At 39.9% G+C, this 18,635-nt stretch overlaps 1 protein-coding gene across 3 annotated transcripts in view; it reads left to right on the forward strand.

The window, feature by feature from the left end:
- LOC119488051 (carboxyl-terminal PDZ ligand of neuronal nitric oxide synthase protein-like) overlaps positions 1-18,635 on the forward strand; it is a 202,695-nt gene that overhangs the window by 59,950 nt on the left and 124,110 nt on the right. For 2 of the 3 annotated variants that reach the window (XM_037769218.1, XM_037769219.1), the window contains exon 3: positions 12,817-12,909. In XM_037769218.1, the coding sequence (XP_037625146.1) occupies positions 12,817-12,909 (93 nt within the window). Of the gene's footprint in view, positions 1-12,813; positions 12,914-18,635 lie in introns of those variants that run through there. The other variant, XM_037769220.1, reaches the window with a different exon arrangement.

Consider the following 18,635-nt stretch of genomic DNA (forward strand, 5'->3'; position numbering starts at 1 on the left):
TGGTTTAGAGTGTAACAAGAATTCAAAGGTGGTTGGTGTGTAGGAGAGAGAAAGTGATGAAAGCTTTGTGGTTTGGCAAGAACGAGTGTTGTGGTGAAAGAAGGTGAGAGAGACGGTGTCTCTGGGGACTGACTTGTGGTCTAATCAGACGATGCAGCAGAAGCTCTTCACAGATGAGTGGATGCACACAACACTGGCTGTTGTTTCGAACTGTGTTTTATTCTCCTGTTATTTTGAAGTGGAATTGTGCAAGCTCACCCATATCTCTTGGGTTTCATGATCTGCAGTAAAGCATCATTAGTTTGAGGATCTATGCGTTGGAAAAGTGGTATAGCGTGTTTTTAAATCATGGACCATTGTCTTGTCTCGGACATACTTGGAGTTGATTTGTAGATCTGCAACTTTTATTTATTATTTGAATGCTAGAGAAAAAAATAAATAGATCTGCAATGATTTATCTGGTTTGGGCTGGGGATGCACCGATCCGACTTTTTCAGTCCTGATACCGATAACGATACCTGGGCTTTGGGCGTCCGCCGATACCGAGTACCAATCCAATACTCAGTGTTAAATTAATAAGCTGCGTGTGTGTCTATAATGTATATAGTATATAAACATAGAACTTAATTTAATAGATCGGCCCCATTGTCAGCGATACCTGATCCAGCTATTTGAGTCAGTATCGGCCCGATATCCGATCCGGTATTGGTATCGGTGCATCCCAAGTTTGGGCCAATAAACAGTGTTTATCATATTAGTTAGCTAAACGTGCTATGATATTTGTGTAATATTGCTTACAAGTCCATAGTGTATGGTACGTGTCATTCGTAGGATTTTTGTTTTAAAAAAATGACATCTGTACTGTACAAATTTTCCATTTACTCCGTTTTCTCTCCTGTGGTTATGATGTCATAAATTCAATCAAATTTACATGTTATCATTGTGTTAAATATCAGACTATGTATGCTGTTTTTTGTTTTTTTAAGTTAATATTTTCGCTTTCCTTACAATTTATCCTGTTTCTGCTGCCCACAGTGCAACGGCACAAGGGACTAGAAGAGAATAAAATAAGAAGCACGGAGACGGTTGAACACAAAAAGCAGAATATGTCTTGTATAGATGTTGTAGTGAAATAGGGGGGTAAAAGTGAACTAAAGAAGACAGGAGTGCTCTAGTTTCTTCCTGCGGTGAAGAACAGAGAGAGTGAGCCTTTTATATCGTAGCCGTGGAGGCCCGGCTCGTCCTCTAACAGCTCTGATTGTTGGTTTTTCCGTCTTCGTCTGGCAGTCCCTGTGGCTCTCCCCTGGGGGACGTCAGCTTCCTCTTTTTGGGTGATTTAAGGTCGTGCTGATTCGTTCATGGTTTGGCGTGACTGGGGAGGCGATGCTGCACTTCTACAGAGCTACTGTGGAGCGTGTCCTCGCCTTCTGAGTCACTCTGTGGTATGGCAACACAACCTCCCTGGAGAGGGGACAGTAGGAAAGAGTTGTATGCACAGCGTCTAAGATCATTGGCTGTGACCTTCCCTCTGTTTGGTTGTTTCTATTTATTTTTTTGTTTTTTTGTTTTGCAACCATGGGAACAGATCCAAGACATTCAAAGCTATAGAAGATCTGATAAAGTTTGAGTTTGACCTTGTTCTCACCTGAACTTTTGCAGGTACAGCTCAGTAAATCACTGATCCTTGCACATCTCTAAACTATAATGTTATATTCTGGTGGTTCATCCAAACACAGACTAAAATAGATTTTTTACAGTTGAGAGCTTAAGGTCGTGTTTAAGAACTCCAGCTTTCATGGATGATGTGGTTGTTGTGAAATGATGTACGAATTAAAAATAGAAAATCGGGAAAAATATTGGAAAAGTACATCTTAGTAAAGGATGTACTTCAATAGTAGACATTTAGCTTTACAAGAAGACCAGTGAAATGACGCCCTCAGTAGCCATATGAGATATGCCATGCCATATGTTAGTAACAGATCATTAGCTCTTTAAGAGATCTTCCTACTGATGTACATCTAATGCTGTCAAATGACACAACTGTCTATTGGGAGTTCAGCGACCTTAACGTGAATATTCTACTGGCTGGATGACTGATGTTGCATGCAATTTGAACATTAGAGAGAAGAGGAAAACAACATATTCATATGGATACACAGTAAGGCTGCATTCTCACCAGATTCGGCATTGCGGTGAAAACAAGTCCTCCCATTCATTTTGAATCTAATCGCCACACAACACCTGATCTGGTTTGAATGCAGCTTAAGAAATAGTCCCAAGTATGAGCACTAACTTCAGGTGCTCTATGAAGGTTAAAGCCACATGCATTTCAGTTCACCAAGCACCTAATGGCAACATGACAGTTTGCACATTTAAGAGACCTTGACTTTCAGTTTGTGTAATTATGAGCTTAATGATCTGAGCTGTTAAACTTCATATTCTCACTAAATCATTGCTCCTCCCCCACCCATCATGACATGGATCTGTGCTCATGAAGGATGTCACCAGTTAACTGTTAAATCGGAGAAGAATATTTTGGACTGGTTACATATGTCATCTATAGGTTAATTTAGCATATTAATTAACGAATTAACCAATTGATCCGTTCAGAAAGAACGCATCGTGGAGCTCGATAGGCCCAGTGTGTTAGTGTGTGTGTGTGTGTGTGTGTGTGTGCAAGTATGTGTGTAGCATGCCGGCGCCGGGACTGGTGTGTGTGTGTGTGTGTCCAGCTATGTCGCTCTTAGAACAAATAGAAGAGCAGGCGAGAAAGCAGACAAATTAATATTGACCATGTTTCAAGTCAGAGTCCATGCATCATCTGATCGACTCTCCTGATCAGCCTTAATAGAAACCACCGATCAAACTATTTAGAACGAATGTCAGCTGATAATGATCGAAGCACCCTTAAACGGTGACCTGATCAAACTGCGGCAATAAACTTCAGCAAAGCCAACAGAATATACAATAAAAAGCACAACATTTACAATACGAAACATTAAAATTTCAGCACCTCTCATCAATGGAAAGCACTTCGAAATGCAGCGCAAAAAGCTCATTGAGTCAATGGAGCGCCAGACTAAAAGGAAAGCGTCTCTTGTGTATTTCACGTAATGGGTGTCGGGCAATCGAAAGCAAAATTATCTGAAACTGACATCCCTTGTGCTCATGATTGGCCAGGGAGAAAACTCAAAAGGCACTGGTTTGGAACAAATTGGTATGTGGCAAATTGGCGCTTATTGGCCGAGTGTGTTTGTCTGTGCGTGTGCAGACAGAGGCCTGGTTGACTCCACGCCCGCAGGCCTTTCAGAGATGATTATGGTGTTGTTGTCCAACTTCTTGTCCATCTTTTATACAGTGAACACAGTTTTATAGAGCTTTTTTTTTCCTTTTTTATGTGTTCTTTCAATTTGAGAGCATGACTCATTGTTTTCATGTTCAGATTTTGTCAATTTTTCTCGACACCCTGTCCTGGCACTCAAATAGTCCCTGCTCAAACAAAATTACAAATGTGGCAAAGAAAGCTAAGGGAAGTATTAAAGCCTTGGAGGGCGGAAGTGGATGAACCCGTTTAAAGAGTCACAGGACGCTCTAAGAAGTAAAGCAAATGTACAAGGCTGGGATAATTCCAATGGTCAACTCGACACCTGGCATTCTATTGGTTTGGGAATTTTGACAGGGTTATTGCAAAAAGACATTTCACGAGCGCACAGAAGCAGCCTGAGTGCGAGGAGAAGTGCCGAAGCTGGAGCACAAGAAATCTGTGCCAACAACAATACATCTGAGTGTACAGTTTGAGCAGAAGCAGAGCAAATCTAAGCGCAAGCAAGGACTATTTGAGTGCGAGGACAGGGGTTTTGAAGGAAAGCATTACGACATCTGTGTGAAGTCAAGTGAAATCATTCTCTCAAATTGAAAGACCACACTCTTGAATTAAGATAGGGAAAAAAAAAAGCTCCATAAAACTGTGTTCACTGTATAAAAGATGGACAAGAAGTTGGACAACAACACCACCATAATCACCTCAGAAAGGCACTTTGTCAATGTGGTAAATAAATAGCTTGTTTACAGTAGACCAGGCACCGTTTACCTCAGCAAACACTCTCTCCGCAGCCCTGCTGAGATCATCGAACACTCACAATGACTACCTTTAGTTGACCTCAGCGGTGTACTGCATGTGTGAGTGTGTGTCGGCATGTGTCTGCATGTTTATTTGATTCTTTCATTTCGCTCCCCACTCACATTCAGCCTCCCTCAATGAGCTGCGGTCATCAACAGAAATGCAGGCTATTATTGTGCTCTCCTGGCTCCCGGTTGATATTTGTGTGAGTGTAAATAGCACCGCTGAGTGAGGACTCTATTGTGTCGGCGTGTTGGCGTCTTTGTTGCCAAAATGATGGATTATACTGGAAACAGGAGGAAAAGGATCTTTAGGAAACAACGACCGTTTATCAGGAAATAGCGGCTGCAAATGTAAGACTGACTTATTCACATGATGGATGAGCCTATTCTTGGACTTCAGTATTCATTTCATTTCACTTTGTTTACATGTTACGCTAATGTCCTGTCACTGCTTGGCATACTGAAGTGGTCCCTCTCCATACTGCTGCACGTAAGCAAATCCTGTTTACTATAACCCAGAGCAGCCAAAATCACAGGAATAAATACATGTATCACACGGATGGATGGACATCAAAGTCAAGAAGTATAACCACCTCATGTTATTCATTTACAACTCGACTGTTGAAGCTTCCGAACTACCTCACATCTTTTCTCTCATTTAAATCTAGTAACTACAGTACACGAGTTACCAGTAACTACTTAACCTTAGCTATCCCTCATATACCCTGTTGTTTCAGGTGCTATGCACCTTTCAAATGGAATGAACTCCAAACTTTTAATTCCTTGTTTATTTTGTAGTTTTGTTGTTTCTGCTTTGCTGATTGAATTGATTGTGAATAACGTTCTCGTGAACTTTTGAGATCTTGAATAACATCATGGGATGCTCACATCACAAAATACTGGACTAATTACCCAGTCCAGTTGATCCTGAACAACAGCTGTTCAGTATGACAGACACACAGAAGGTTGAACTGCATGTTGTCTTGGTGCAGCATCATCTTAACCTGTTTGAGAAACTTTAACTTTTTGTGTGGGTTCATTCACCTCTGTTGAACCTTTTGTTGGGTGTAAGAGACTGTTCTGAAACCATTTAATGATGGACCACAGCTTTGGAGTTGTGGAAACATAATGCACTGCAGGTTGCAAAATAATGGACTTCAGTTTTGTGAATCGGCATCTGCAATTTGTCTTTTCTCCCCTGCTTTTTGTCTTCTTATAGTGTCAAAAATGATGGAGAACGCAGCTGAAATGACAAACTTTAATAGCATTTTAGGTGCAAATTCAGAAGGCCCATCTAGCAGAGGCATTAGGGATTATCCTAAATGACCTAAACTGAATTGTGAGCTGTTATCTGTGCTCATTAAAACACCCTCACCACCCCATCCGGTGTAAAGATGCTGCATTCGGGCGGAAAAGTCAGACAGAATAAATTGCCGGTTATGTGAAACGAATGCCAGTGCGATTCCTCGAGTGCGGCAGTTTCCGCGGTACAAGTGTTTTTAATTACATGCATTCGTATCCTCATGTTACACAGATAGATGCAGCGGTGGTGATATTATAAATCATAATCGCTGCTGTACCTTGGAATGGAAGCTGAAGGAAGTAGTAGGGAGAGTGCAGCGGTTGATGTGGATTCAACGATATCAGACAGGGATAGGCAGACTTATTAGAGTTAAGTGCTCTATGTCGTATTTTGATGCATACACTTGGAATGGAATCTGTGAAATTGCAGCTGCAATCATTTCCACGGAGGTCAATCATGCAATCCATCAGGCAACGTTTAAATCTTGCATGTGCAGCACAGTCAACATTACAGCAGATTACAACACATCCATAAAACCATTCATAAATCTCAGACACGTAAACAATCGTGCACTTTTAGAGTTGAGAATAATAGCTGAAGTGCTTGAGCTGTCTTTCTTTTACTTTATGAAAATATGAACTGGAGTGTGTGTGTGTGTGTGTGTGTGCGCGTTTTCTGTCCTTTGTTGAAGGTATCAACAGGTTGTTGAGTGCAGCGGTTCAAATAATACGCTGTCCGTTTCCAGCACGTTCTTTCTGCGGTAAGAAATTAGCTTCCCTGAAGATTATGCCATTAAAGGTATCTGCTGTGCAAAGTAAATCATCATTATTACAGTCCATTAGTCTGAAGAGAACAATGAGTCCTCCTCCTCATCAGTATAAATAACTGTAATTGCATACAAAAATGAAACGGTGTGAAAAAAATCATTATCATTTCTGCTGTGTATTGGCTTTTCTTGTGTAAGCTTGTTTGTTGCTCTATACCCTCATTTTAATGGACCTTGTACACTTTATTGTTGAAGATTCTCATTATTTTTAATCATCATCATACTGAGATGTGTTGTGGTGTGTGTGTGTGTGGTGAATATGAGGTATTGTGAGGTGCTATAAATAGCGCTGCTCCCTCTGTCTTCCCTTCGTCTCGTGCGCTTTTACTCAAATGATTCACCTATCTCCCGATTCGATACTATCACGATACAAGTATTGTTATTCGATATTACGATATAATGTGATTTGTGTTAACTGTTTTAACACTAGACCATGGGAAAAAGTTGAATCAAACACTTCTAGGGACATTTACTTTGGAAAATGTCTAAATTAATACAGTAAAATGTTTAATTTTCAGCATGTATGTAGTCAGAGATGTCCTGAAGTCAAATATATCAGTCATTGTCAGGCACTATTTATTACATTTTTTCACACGTGTATACTTCCGCTTACTTCGCCAAGTCTGTCGCTAACGCTTACCGTCAGCCTTGTTCTCTTTATACATCCATGGTCAGCTCCATCGGGGCCGTTTGAATGCATTTAACATAAATGTCAGTATATGGGTGCTCTACAGTTGTAGCGTCGGCCCATTTAAACCATGGAGATGAGAGTGACAGCTGGCTTGACTGCACATTACCGCAATACAAGAGCATTAGCTATCCATGACAGAGTTAGCATGCAGCTTAAGCCATGATGTCTAGCTCTGTTTTTCCTGGCAATGTGTGAAACCCAAAGTGTTTCCATACTGTACTGTATGTGTAGTGTTTACCACTTTGGATTTAAAATGTGAGGGTGCAGGTCGTATCCACGCGGACCCTCCGCCGTTTTCTACTCTGCTGCCAACTGCGGTTTGTTTTGGTTGACGGATACGGAACGGATATGACGTCACGTTACTCAGACTACAACAATAAAAGTAGTGACTTCCTTCTAGCTCCGCGAAGACTCAAATGAAGCAAATATATCGATTCTGGCATTGAAAAAAACTATTTAAAAATTGTAAAAAACCCACCCCTACTATGAAGTGATCTCAGGTTAAAAGTGCTGTATTGGGCAGTTTATTTACCATCCACTATATGTTCACCTATCTATGAACAATACCCAAAATAATCATTATGGAAAATATAGTGTCACTACAGAATAGAGAAACCCAAAATGTACATTCCCTTACAACTAAACTGCATTCTCAATTACTTTTCGAGGGAAACATATTTTCTCCTGGATTGGCTTAAAATGACTATGTTTCACACGGGACACGAACAGTGGTCTCCTGAGGGACAGTCCGTAGTGGACTTTCTCGCTTGTTATACTCGTTATTATACCATGTAACTTTCATTAACAGTCGCTCAATATATTACGTCACCTGCTTTGCGCTTCGGTCGCGTACTACGTCACTTGCTACGGCCGTCTGCGGACTTATTTATGATATGTCAAAGACAAACCTAATCCGCAACAAAATACTTTTCCCTGCCAACATCCTTCCCTACATAATTAAGAATGCAGTTTGTATGAGAACATGTTTTTTTTAGGAGACAGGGCTGAATAGGGTAAGAACTAGCATTGTTTTTCTCTTTCATTAAAAAAATTATTTTTTTTGGGACAAATTGATGAACTGTTTAGTAATTGTTTAATAGTTTTAACACTTCTACTCATCATTTTACAAAGTAAGGCAGGGAGCTGCTGGCACATGGGGAATTACGGACCCCTTATAGGATCCTTGGCAAACCTCACACTTCTTGCCCATCAGTCAACAAACAAACACACAGACGGCCAGGGCTGTTGTGTAACAGTCAGCAGAGTTTGTATAACCCAGGGTCGAGGAGCTGATTGGGTTCCTGCCCAGCAGCTTTGTCAACACTCCTCCACTTGATTTTTCACAGACTGATGCCGACGAGACCCTGGCTTCTGTCATCTTCTATCATTCTGTGACTATTCACACACTTACAGATACTTTGTCACCATGCAGGCGGACACATTTCAAATGTTTTTATCTTGCTCTGCAGCATTACAAGTCAGGGACACAACAAACAATTACTGTTGATGTTGAATGCTGAAAATCTGAATTATTGTGATTTAGTTTTGAATACATGCTGATAGAATGATCTTCTCCATATTCATTAATTTGAAATATAAGCACAGATGCCCCTAGCTGGGTACTTATAAAATATTCATATTTATATGGTAGCATGACATTATATCTAGATGGCAATGAAACAATGATTTTTCAAGCAAGAATGCGTAATATAAAATGAAATATGCCTTCCAGCTTCTTCATTATGAATATTTTGTGTTGGTTTTAGTAATTTGATTACATCACCTTAGGCCTTTTGCAATTTCACCTAAACTACACTTCCATGCATATTTTTTTCTGGCTGTGAACAGCTGGGTGCTTCTTCTTTTTTACGATATACAAAAGAGAGTCTGATTTAATAGGTTTTCATTCAAGGTCTCAGCAGCAGTAAACAGAAAATATTAAAAGTTAACATCTTGAAGTTTGCTGTACACGCAAAAAGGATTCTTAAGAAACCTTTTTCCTTTCATCTCATTGTTACTTTAATGCCATTGTAAACCTACTTCACTGCTTTCAAGTGAACTGGACTCTTTTTTTAAAAGGGAAATGTAACTAAATTATAGAAACATTTAGTCCAAAGTGACACCACAGAGAACTACAGCAAAGGACCTGTTGTCAAGCATTATTGGTTGCTATAAGTACCATATATGTGGGTCAATAGGGGCCTACTACACCCAATAGTAGGTTTTATCATCTATTCACATGGTAGATCACCGATAGAAGATATAAAAGAACATGACAGCGAACTCTAGCGACCGTAGTAATATAACCAGAGCAGAAGTGGAAGTTAGGCGCTGTAGTACAGACAGCCTGAAGCTCCATATGGGGTGGAGATCAGGGTCGATGGATGGGACACAAAATACAGAGTTGTCACCCAGGAGGCCGGGGTTATCTTGTGTGAAATCAGCAGTGAATAGTTGTCTTTGTGTTCACGAGCATTCACTTTTGAAACGTAGTTATTTTAAGCCAAAACACAATGTTTTTCCCGAAACTTGCGGTTTTCAAAACACAACGTCTCACTCAGTGTTACATGTTAGAACGTGTTGCTTTTAAGTTTCGCTTCCACTTTTACAACATATAGGCGTAGTAGGCCCCTATTGACCCACATCTATGGTGCTTATAGTGACCGATAACGCCTATTTAATGGCCTGATAACAGTAGAATCGGGTGCACCCAAGGACAATCTACTGACAGAGAGGGTGACTGACAGCTACAATATTAGGGATATTGACAGACTGATTGACAACCAGCGGGTGGGAAAACATAACTAATAGCATTCAAAAAAGCATCTCCATTCAGATTTGATTTAGAGGCGATTCGATGCAAACACAGCAAGTGATAAACACTATCAGACGTTTTCTCTGTGGCAGCAGTGTATGACATTGCAGATTTTTTGCTACCAGTGCTGCCAGAATCTTTGAATTTTGGCAGCTTCAATGATAGCGATTGCGCAAGGTCACTTCTGAAAGTTTAAAGAACTTCATTAAACATAAAACATGTAGTGGCATCGGTCAACAAATCTTTTCTTTTGTTGGCTTGAGGAAGTGATGTAAATCAACTTGCCAGCTTGTCTGAACAGAGTACTGTCTCACTGCTGTTGCCGTTGTCAGCACTGTCTTTTAGGTTTTGATTTCTCACTTCTGTGCACTGAACACATTTCCCACGAGCATCAATACGTCAGAGCAGAATTTAATTTGAGCAAACAAGGTGAATACTGCAGCATCTTGGGGTGGAAGGCTTTATGACTTTGACTCATAACACAGTTGCCTTTCTGCATAAGAATTGCTGGCTAGTGAAGCATTAATGAGTGTCCACTTTCAGAAGCACAATAATGTATCACCCTGCAGGATCCAGCAACCAGCCAACTCAGTGAGAGTGCTGTTGATGGACAGACATAGACATACAAGACAGTACTTGGAGCAAATATCTCTCCAGGCTACCGTGACAGGTGGTTCTATACAACTCAGTTACATCCCACTCATCCAGAATACCATCAACAAGCAGAGGATTGTGGGAGTGGGAGAGGGAGGCAGGCAGTCACCTAGCTGCGTGTGTGTTTCCATACACTTGAATATGAACACAGGATTCCTACAATAACATAAAAGCTACTTGTTTGCACTTTCTATGTATTTGATATGCAAACACTGTGTTTCCATACTGTGTTGCCTGCTGCAGTGCTGTTTGACAGCGCTCACGGCTCCATTAGGGGCAGTGGAGACGACGGAAGCCGTCTCAGTCTGATCTATGGTGCGTAAATTGACTGTGACAGAGGTCTGCCGACCATGCTATGTTCATTCGGCAGGGCTGTTTGTCATTTTCTGTGACGAATCTATTCGCCCTTAGTGTGAAACATTGTATTGGAGTGGATGGAAATACCCGTTGTATTATTACGATTCTTAGGTGGCAACGTGTGAAGGAAGTTCAACTCAATAGTTCAGCGTTTTAAATGTTTCTTTTCATAATTCGAATGGTTGACTTTTTCCTCTACTGTTGGCCGCAAAGCAGCTTCACTCGAGCATTTGGTCGGAGTCAAGTGCCTCTTTCAGTTTTTCCAGCAAACTGACCTCTCCTCAGCACTGCTAGAGATGGATTATTGAAAGTCAGTACTTTTTGAATACAGACTAAATTGTGTTGTGGCACTGATTGTCAGAAACGGTCAAGTACAGAAAGCTGGCTTATAATGCTCGACTCGAACCCACGAATTGATATAAGCCACATCCAGAATACAAACAATGTCTCCAGCAAAATGTATGTATTGGCTAACTAACAAAACCTGTACTATTTATTTAAAATAATGGAGAAATCTTATTAAATTAGTTATTGCTTTCTTTTCCAGGTTTTTGAGAGAAAGTTAGCAAATTTAACACCCTGAGTCCGCAATCCCGACCGACTTTACTATCTTTCAGAGACTGTAGGAATTTTAGGGCTAGAGTGAAGATATAGATATCATATGGAACTAGAAAACCAAGGAATCCTTTGGTAACAACCATGCTGGCTTGTTGGGAAGGAGGCTAAATAACGCTCCAAAGTTAAGCTAAATTTTGGCGAGGAAAAACTGGCATGGCCATTTTCAAAGTGATCCCTTGACCTCTAACCTCAAGATATGTAACTGAAAATGGGTTCTTTGGGTACCCAGGAGTCTCCCCTTTACAGACATGCCCACTTTATGATAATCCCATGAAGTTTGGAGCAAAAACCATGCAATCTTTTGAATGCAGTGTAAATGTGTTATTTTTTTAAATGGTGTATTTGAATATTTCTGCATACTGGGGTCCTTAAACAGTCTTGGAATTACATAAATTGGGTATCACTGTAAAGCTGAGACAGTTGTAGATCCAATGAGCCCAATTGTATTCATGTGTGATGACATTAGTCCCCATAGTAGCCATTTCATTGTAGTGAGACCATTTTTTTTTTTATTTGACCTCACTGTATAAAATGACCTGTTGTGACCTTGAGGATCCAAATGTCAAAGGTCTTTGATACCAAATCACAGCATGGCTTTTTCTATAGTGTTCCTCAATGTCTTGGTGTCTTAATGTGGCATTTTGGAGGGAATATTGATCATTTTTATCAATTCTCGAGTGGTAAAAAATGGTTAAATTTAGCACCAAATGTGTGTAACAAATGATATCAACCCAAAAAGTGCTGCAACAACTTATGAGACATATGTGAGCATGGGAATGGCCATCATATACTGTACTTCCATCATAATACTCTAATCCCTTCTACACTTTCACAATTTATTTTGTTTGATTTATGTTTATTTCTGATTAATTACTAGAACAGCTTGACACACAGTGCTGAGCTGCATCTCAAATTAATCTTCAGGTTCCCAGTTTTCAGATGATGTACACCACTTCTATGTGACATCTACTGTTGACCTGCTATTTCCCCCTAAAGCTCCCCTGTACAACCTAAAAAAGACAATTTATATAATTTATATCCCCAGGTCATCCATATTTTTTATGTTTTCAATCTCTAGCAGCTACAGCGACTCCGTATTTCTGACTCACTCACAGCTTACTTTCTGATGGGAACAGAAAGAAAACATCACATTGTCTCATCTGTGGGTGTAACACAGAGAACACTTTAACACAGAGAATGTCATGGCTTTAACTACACATCAAGAAATTCTTGGTCCAACACAAAAAAAACTGTGTTTAAACAGAGAACACAATGTGTAAATGAATATTTCTTTTCGTCGTAGTGTTTTTCCTGCCTCCAGACGGACTGACCCGTCTTCAAATATTTGAGAGGGTGTAACGATGTCGCTGTCGACCTTAATCCCCCCCCAAATATTAATACATCTCTCTCTGTTTGTCTTCTCTCTGCAGTATGAGTTCAAGGTGAAAAACATCAAGAAGAAAAAAGTCAACATCGTGGTGTCTGTAGACGGCGTGAAAGTCGCCTTGAGGAAAAAGAAAAAAGTGAGTGACCTTTTTTTTTATTTGAACTCTATTCTCTTTTCTCTGTTCAAGGATCTCCTCTTTGGGTGTATTGTCTATGTTTTGGTAGAGTCATTTCAAATCATAAGCAGGGTATTTTTATCCTATAGTATAGCAGTAGGGTATGCTGCCAAGAAGAAGAAAATCAGAATATCTTTATACCAACAAGCTAATGTCAATATAGGCCACAATGTCTTTTCATCAGGCTTTGATCGGCTCTCTTTTTTCATTATATCAACACTTGCAAGTTTCTTATTGTAACAACATTCAAGTCAGCATTCCCTTATATTAATCACAATGTTTTTACTAAACCTAACCAAGTACTTTTGTTGTGTTTTGTTTCAACTTCGTAGTAATTTTAAGCCAAACCATGATGTTTTTTCACTAAACCTAATGAGGTAGATTTGTTTGTTTTGTTTTGTTTCAATTTAACCACGTTATTTAAAACTGAGAAAATACTTTCCCCTCGAAACGTAATTGAAAATGCAGTATAGTTGCATGGGAATATAGTTTTGTAGGATACAGGGTTTGCATTGAACGTTGATATTTAACATTAATTATGAGGTGTGGACTTGTCCCATAGGGATATTAATCCTTGGGATACTGGGCTGAGTTGGAAGCACACTATGAAAAACAGCTATGTTATAATGGAAAAAAGTTTCTTGTTAAAACAAAATGAGTTGTTATATGTCACAACTATAAGAAAAATATAATATTATGCGCCTTCGAAGTCGAGTGGTTACAGTGCATGATGCCACATTACCGCAACGTCCCGTGTTCGACTCCAGCCATGGGACCTTTGTTGCATCATGTCATAACTCTCTCTCTCTCTCTCTCTCTCTCCAGTTTCTGTCTTTACACTGTCAAATAAAGGCAAAAATGCCAAAAAGAAAAATATAATCTAACAAGAAAGTATCTTATCATAACAAGAAGATCTCTCAATATGAGAAACTGTGCCGATTTTTATTTTTCTACATGAAGGTGGCAGTGCACTGCTGTATGATTCTCTCAAGGAGTAAATAAAGACATTAAGCTGGTATGGCTGGGTGATACATTGAATTATTTAGAATATTTAAGATTTTTATGCAAGCTAACTGCATTAGTTCTCTTGAATAACGATGTTTAACGCAGTTTACTGGACTGTCATGGATCCAGGTTGCTAGCTGACTGAAAGAGAGGAAATAGACTGAAAAAAGACTCTGCAAGCTGATCTGCACCCTTATTATCCATTATCCAAAATAACAAGAGATGAAGCCGCCGTAGTCTAGTGAACAGTGTATGGATTCTACTTTGTTTGGTTTGTCCCAGCTCATCAGCTGCCCTCAGATGTAAGGCTGATGTCAAGAAGCACAAACAGTAACAGAAGATGAATCGGTGAGCAGGCTTTCAGTTCTGCTCTGCGTGTGCCAAAACCATTATATCGGATGTCCATACGAAGCTTCTGTCCATAGCCGGACACATTTTAAAATATGCATAAAGATGACAGCCTTGCAACTTTTTACAGTTCTTTCTCAACTGTTTTGCACATGGAGACATAATAACTATAGTGTTTAAATCATGCTGTGGGGGTGTTTTGGTGCTAAAACGAGCACTTTAAATGGCCAGTCCAGATCCATTATGTATATGTGGGAGTAGGTGGTGATCGATCCTCGTCTAGACGGCAGACGGAGGTGAGAATGGAGACATTACGAGGGAGGACAAAGAGCCTGAGAGGAATTGTAAATGTGGACGATGTAGAAGAAAAGAGAGACAGATGCTGAAGAGTAAAGAGATGTTATGAACAGAGAGAACGGCGAAGAGAAAACATGAAGAAACTGAAGTACTGAGTGCTGAAACTGGAGACAAGTGGATCTGTGTTTCCAGGTGTGGTGACAGCTGTAATCCTCAGAGACAGACTGGAGTCGACTTCACCTGCTGAGAATCACAGAGAGTGTGACAGGCGGATGGGAACAAAGGGAAGTCACTTAGTAGTGCTGCCCATTCTCCTCACCAGGCAACGCATTTAGTTTTTCATCTCAATTCATTAATCCAGACTTGAAACCGTTCACTGCTTTTCAAGGTTGCAGGCTGCTCTGATGGAGTCCTATAAAATGTATTTAATATTTAATATAACAGAAGTGGCTGTCAACCATCATCTTGTGTTGAAACTGTTGCTCTATTCAGACCGATCATATGTGCAGGGCCAGAAACTCGTACTGAATTGTTTTTACCAGCCTGCGTGTTGGTAGGAAGAGCTCAAAAATCGGATTGGCTGTTGATAACTGATGGCCGTGAATAATAGGGCTGGGGGAAAAAAATCGATACAGCATAGTATCGCGATATTTTGCGTGGCAATATAGAGTGCTCCAGGGATGACGTATTTTTGTAGGCCACCCAGGAAGTTAGCATGCCAATGGGATTTTTCCATTGGCTTTTGGATTACTGCAGAAAATAAGCTCTGTGGCAAACACACGTTTGTGATTTGTGTATGTTTATGAACGTTATAATCTTCATGAATGAACACCACCTTTATTATTTTTGAAGTGTAAATACAATCGCCATAAGTAAAAAAGCTAACATTAGGCTATAGATGAACCACACCACGGTCGCAAGAGCGCGAGTATACACAACGAGGCTGTAGCGGTGGACGAGTTGGCGTGATGACGTTTAGTAGTCTCATTTAGCCACTTGTTAGCAACCGCCTTTTTCATGACACATTTATTGATGTATTTTGTGTCGTAGAACAAAATGTTACAATCTCTTAAGCTTGTGTTAACCACAGACCTTATTTCAGACATCTAAATAAAAAAAACATTAAAAAAAATTGACTTCCAGATGAGGGAAACGGAAGTGCTAAAATGCAAACTAATTTCCGTGATTTAGGACTCACTCCTGTAGCACTCTATTATATCGATACATGGACGTCGGCAGGCCCGGCCACTATTCTGTCCTTCAGAGGTTGTAGCGGTCAGTCTTAAATTTACTGGTATCATATGAAACTAGAAAACCTAGCAAATCGATTGGTACCAACCATGTCATGTTAGCTTGTTGGGAAGACAGCTAAATAACGCTCCAAAGTTACGCAAACTTTTGGCGAGAAAAAACTGGCATGGCCGTTTTCAAAGGGGTCCATTGACCTCTGACCTCAAGATATGTTTATGAAAACTCTGAGATGAACAGAAGGGAAAACTGTATCTTAATAGATAACAGATGTTAACAAACTGCATAATTTGCCGTTGATAAAGATGATAAATCGCAATATATCTTATCATAATAATCAGCAAATGTTTAAAATAATAAGCAATAAGATTGTATCATCACGTAAGTAAGTATCTTGATAATATCGTATCGTGGAGCCTCTGGTGATTACCACCCCTAGTGAATAGGTCAGCTGACTTTTTACCATCCACTCCACTTAGTTTCTTAGCGCAGTGGGAAATGAACAGACTCCTGATGACTTGTTGATCTTTATGCGTTGAGTGGGAGGTTGAGATGCAGATAATGATCCCTCTAAATTCAGTACAAAGCTGCTGCATTAGCTAGACAGCTGCAACCACTTTCTGCTAAAACAATGTCAAATGTAATGAATTGAAATTGATTGAAGTTGACATTTTAATAAGCATCTATTAGAAAATTGTGGTCTAAATAATTTGAATGATAGTGCTGCTGCTTGAAGAGGCACATCTGTTGAAAAGGGGTTGGCTTCCTTAAACAGTCATGACAAATTAGGATATTAAGGATTTCTATATTGCATGTATGTAACAAAGGGGGATGTACTGACCTTGACTTGTAATTACAGGCAGATGTACATTGCAGATTTACATTAGTGTCTCATTAAAAGGAGGCTTAATTGAGTTTAAATGGTCCTCTAAGGAGCAGCCTAGTCATTACACCAATATAAATGCTCACTTATGTAACTTCGTGCCTTCTTTTGTGTGTGAACAGTAATATGTGTGGATGGTTCATGATTTGGAGAATATATGGAATGTTACTATGAATGCATTCCATTACGCTTTCTGATATCGGACCTGTCTGATGGCAGAAAAAAAACATTTTAGCCACTTAAAATAAAAGGTCCAGCTAAAAAAATAAATAAATATCAGTTTAAGTGTACACTATATTTAAAATATCTTCGCTGGTTTACCTTGCCTTGAGACAACTATATAGTCTATGTTTTTAACGACTAGTGATGCCTCAGTGTTCTACTGAGCGATTCAGGAGGTCTTTTGTTCCAGCAGCGGTCAGTTTTTTTAATGAACATTCTTAGATATGGTCTAGATCCATAGTACCTCTCAGCTGTTGATTATGTCTCAAAGGGCTTCTTATGATGTTATTTATTTATTGGTGTATTGTGAATACTGTGTTTTTGTTGTTTGTTTATTGTTGTCTGACTTGGTTGCAATCAAATTTCCCCACGGGGATCAATAAAGCTGTCTATCTCTATGTTTCTGATGGGGAACTGAAGCCGTTATCTATGCTCTCGCCAAAGCTACCAGACTCACATTGAAAAAACACGGGAGATGCTGTTCTACCTCTGTCTTGATCAGTTAGTTTGTTTGTATTATTGTGTGACTTGGGTTAGTTCGGATTCACCAAAGTCACACAATAGCACAAACAAACTAACTGATCAAGGCAGCGGTAAACCAGCAACCCCCTCCATTTTTTTCAATGGAGTCTGGTGGCTTTGACGAGAGTACAGATGGATACAGCCGTTTCAGTTCCCCGTCGGAAAAGGTAAGGTAAACCGGCGAAAATATTCTAAATATAGCGGATCTTGATTTATTTTTTAATTCCTTTTTTAAGTGGGCCTTTCTTTTAGGTGGCTGAAATATATTTTGCTGCCGGCCCCGTCCACAGTAGTACATTGCTTTGGTTCCGTGCGGTAGGCTAACTACTGTCTGCTTTTCCAAGCTGGGGGCGTGTTGACTGCCATCTACTGTAGCTGATACACTGACTATGGATAAGTACCTCATACAACCCCACTTCAAAACACCCGAATTCACCCTTTAAGGAACCAGTGTTTCCTCCAACCTTTCACCTCTATTATCTGTCAGGTCTTTTCAGATCAACTCTAACTGTTCTTTGGTCCCTTTCAGATCGAGTCTCTTTTAAAAAAAGGATGAATTCATGCCGTCCAGTTAGACTTTCCACCGGTCCATTTCGGATCGGGTCCAAAATAGGCCAAACCTCTACTCCTCTCGTCTGAAAACAAACTAAGAGAGAGAAGATGGAAGTAATTTGAACGAACGTGCCTTCTGTGTTGCATTGGCTGATAACGTAAATATTAAAGCCATCATCGAAGCCTCAATGTCAAATGAACTGGAGGGCTGGAATGAAAGGCCGGTCGATAGACGGAGCGAGTTGCCTTCACCTGTTTTCTCGTCTTGTTTTTCTCCCTGGCAGGAAAGCTGAAATGTCAAGTGTGACGGTCATCAATCTATTTACATCTCTGAGTGCGTCGGAGGCAGTGAAAGACCAGAGATAGGAGCGATTGAGTGATTGAGCCAACAAAGCTCCGTGGAGATAGAAATCAATATGAATAATTCCTGTGTGCTCATGTTTGGACATTTTGTTTGTGACATTAAACTGGAAGGTAGATCTAAACAAATAGACCGACAAAAGAAAAAGGAAAAATGTGAATAAATGTCTCAAAGATGGAGATGTTATAATATCTACACCAACAGACAATAGACAAATGTGACAAGGGACAGAAATCTATGTATTTATTT

This window comes from Sebastes umbrosus, chromosome 5 (assembly GCF_015220745.1).
Source record: "Sebastes umbrosus isolate fSebUmb1 chromosome 5, fSebUmb1.pri, whole genome shotgun sequence".
Lineage (NCBI taxonomy): Eukaryota > Metazoa > Chordata > Actinopteri > Perciformes > Sebastidae > Sebastes > Sebastes umbrosus.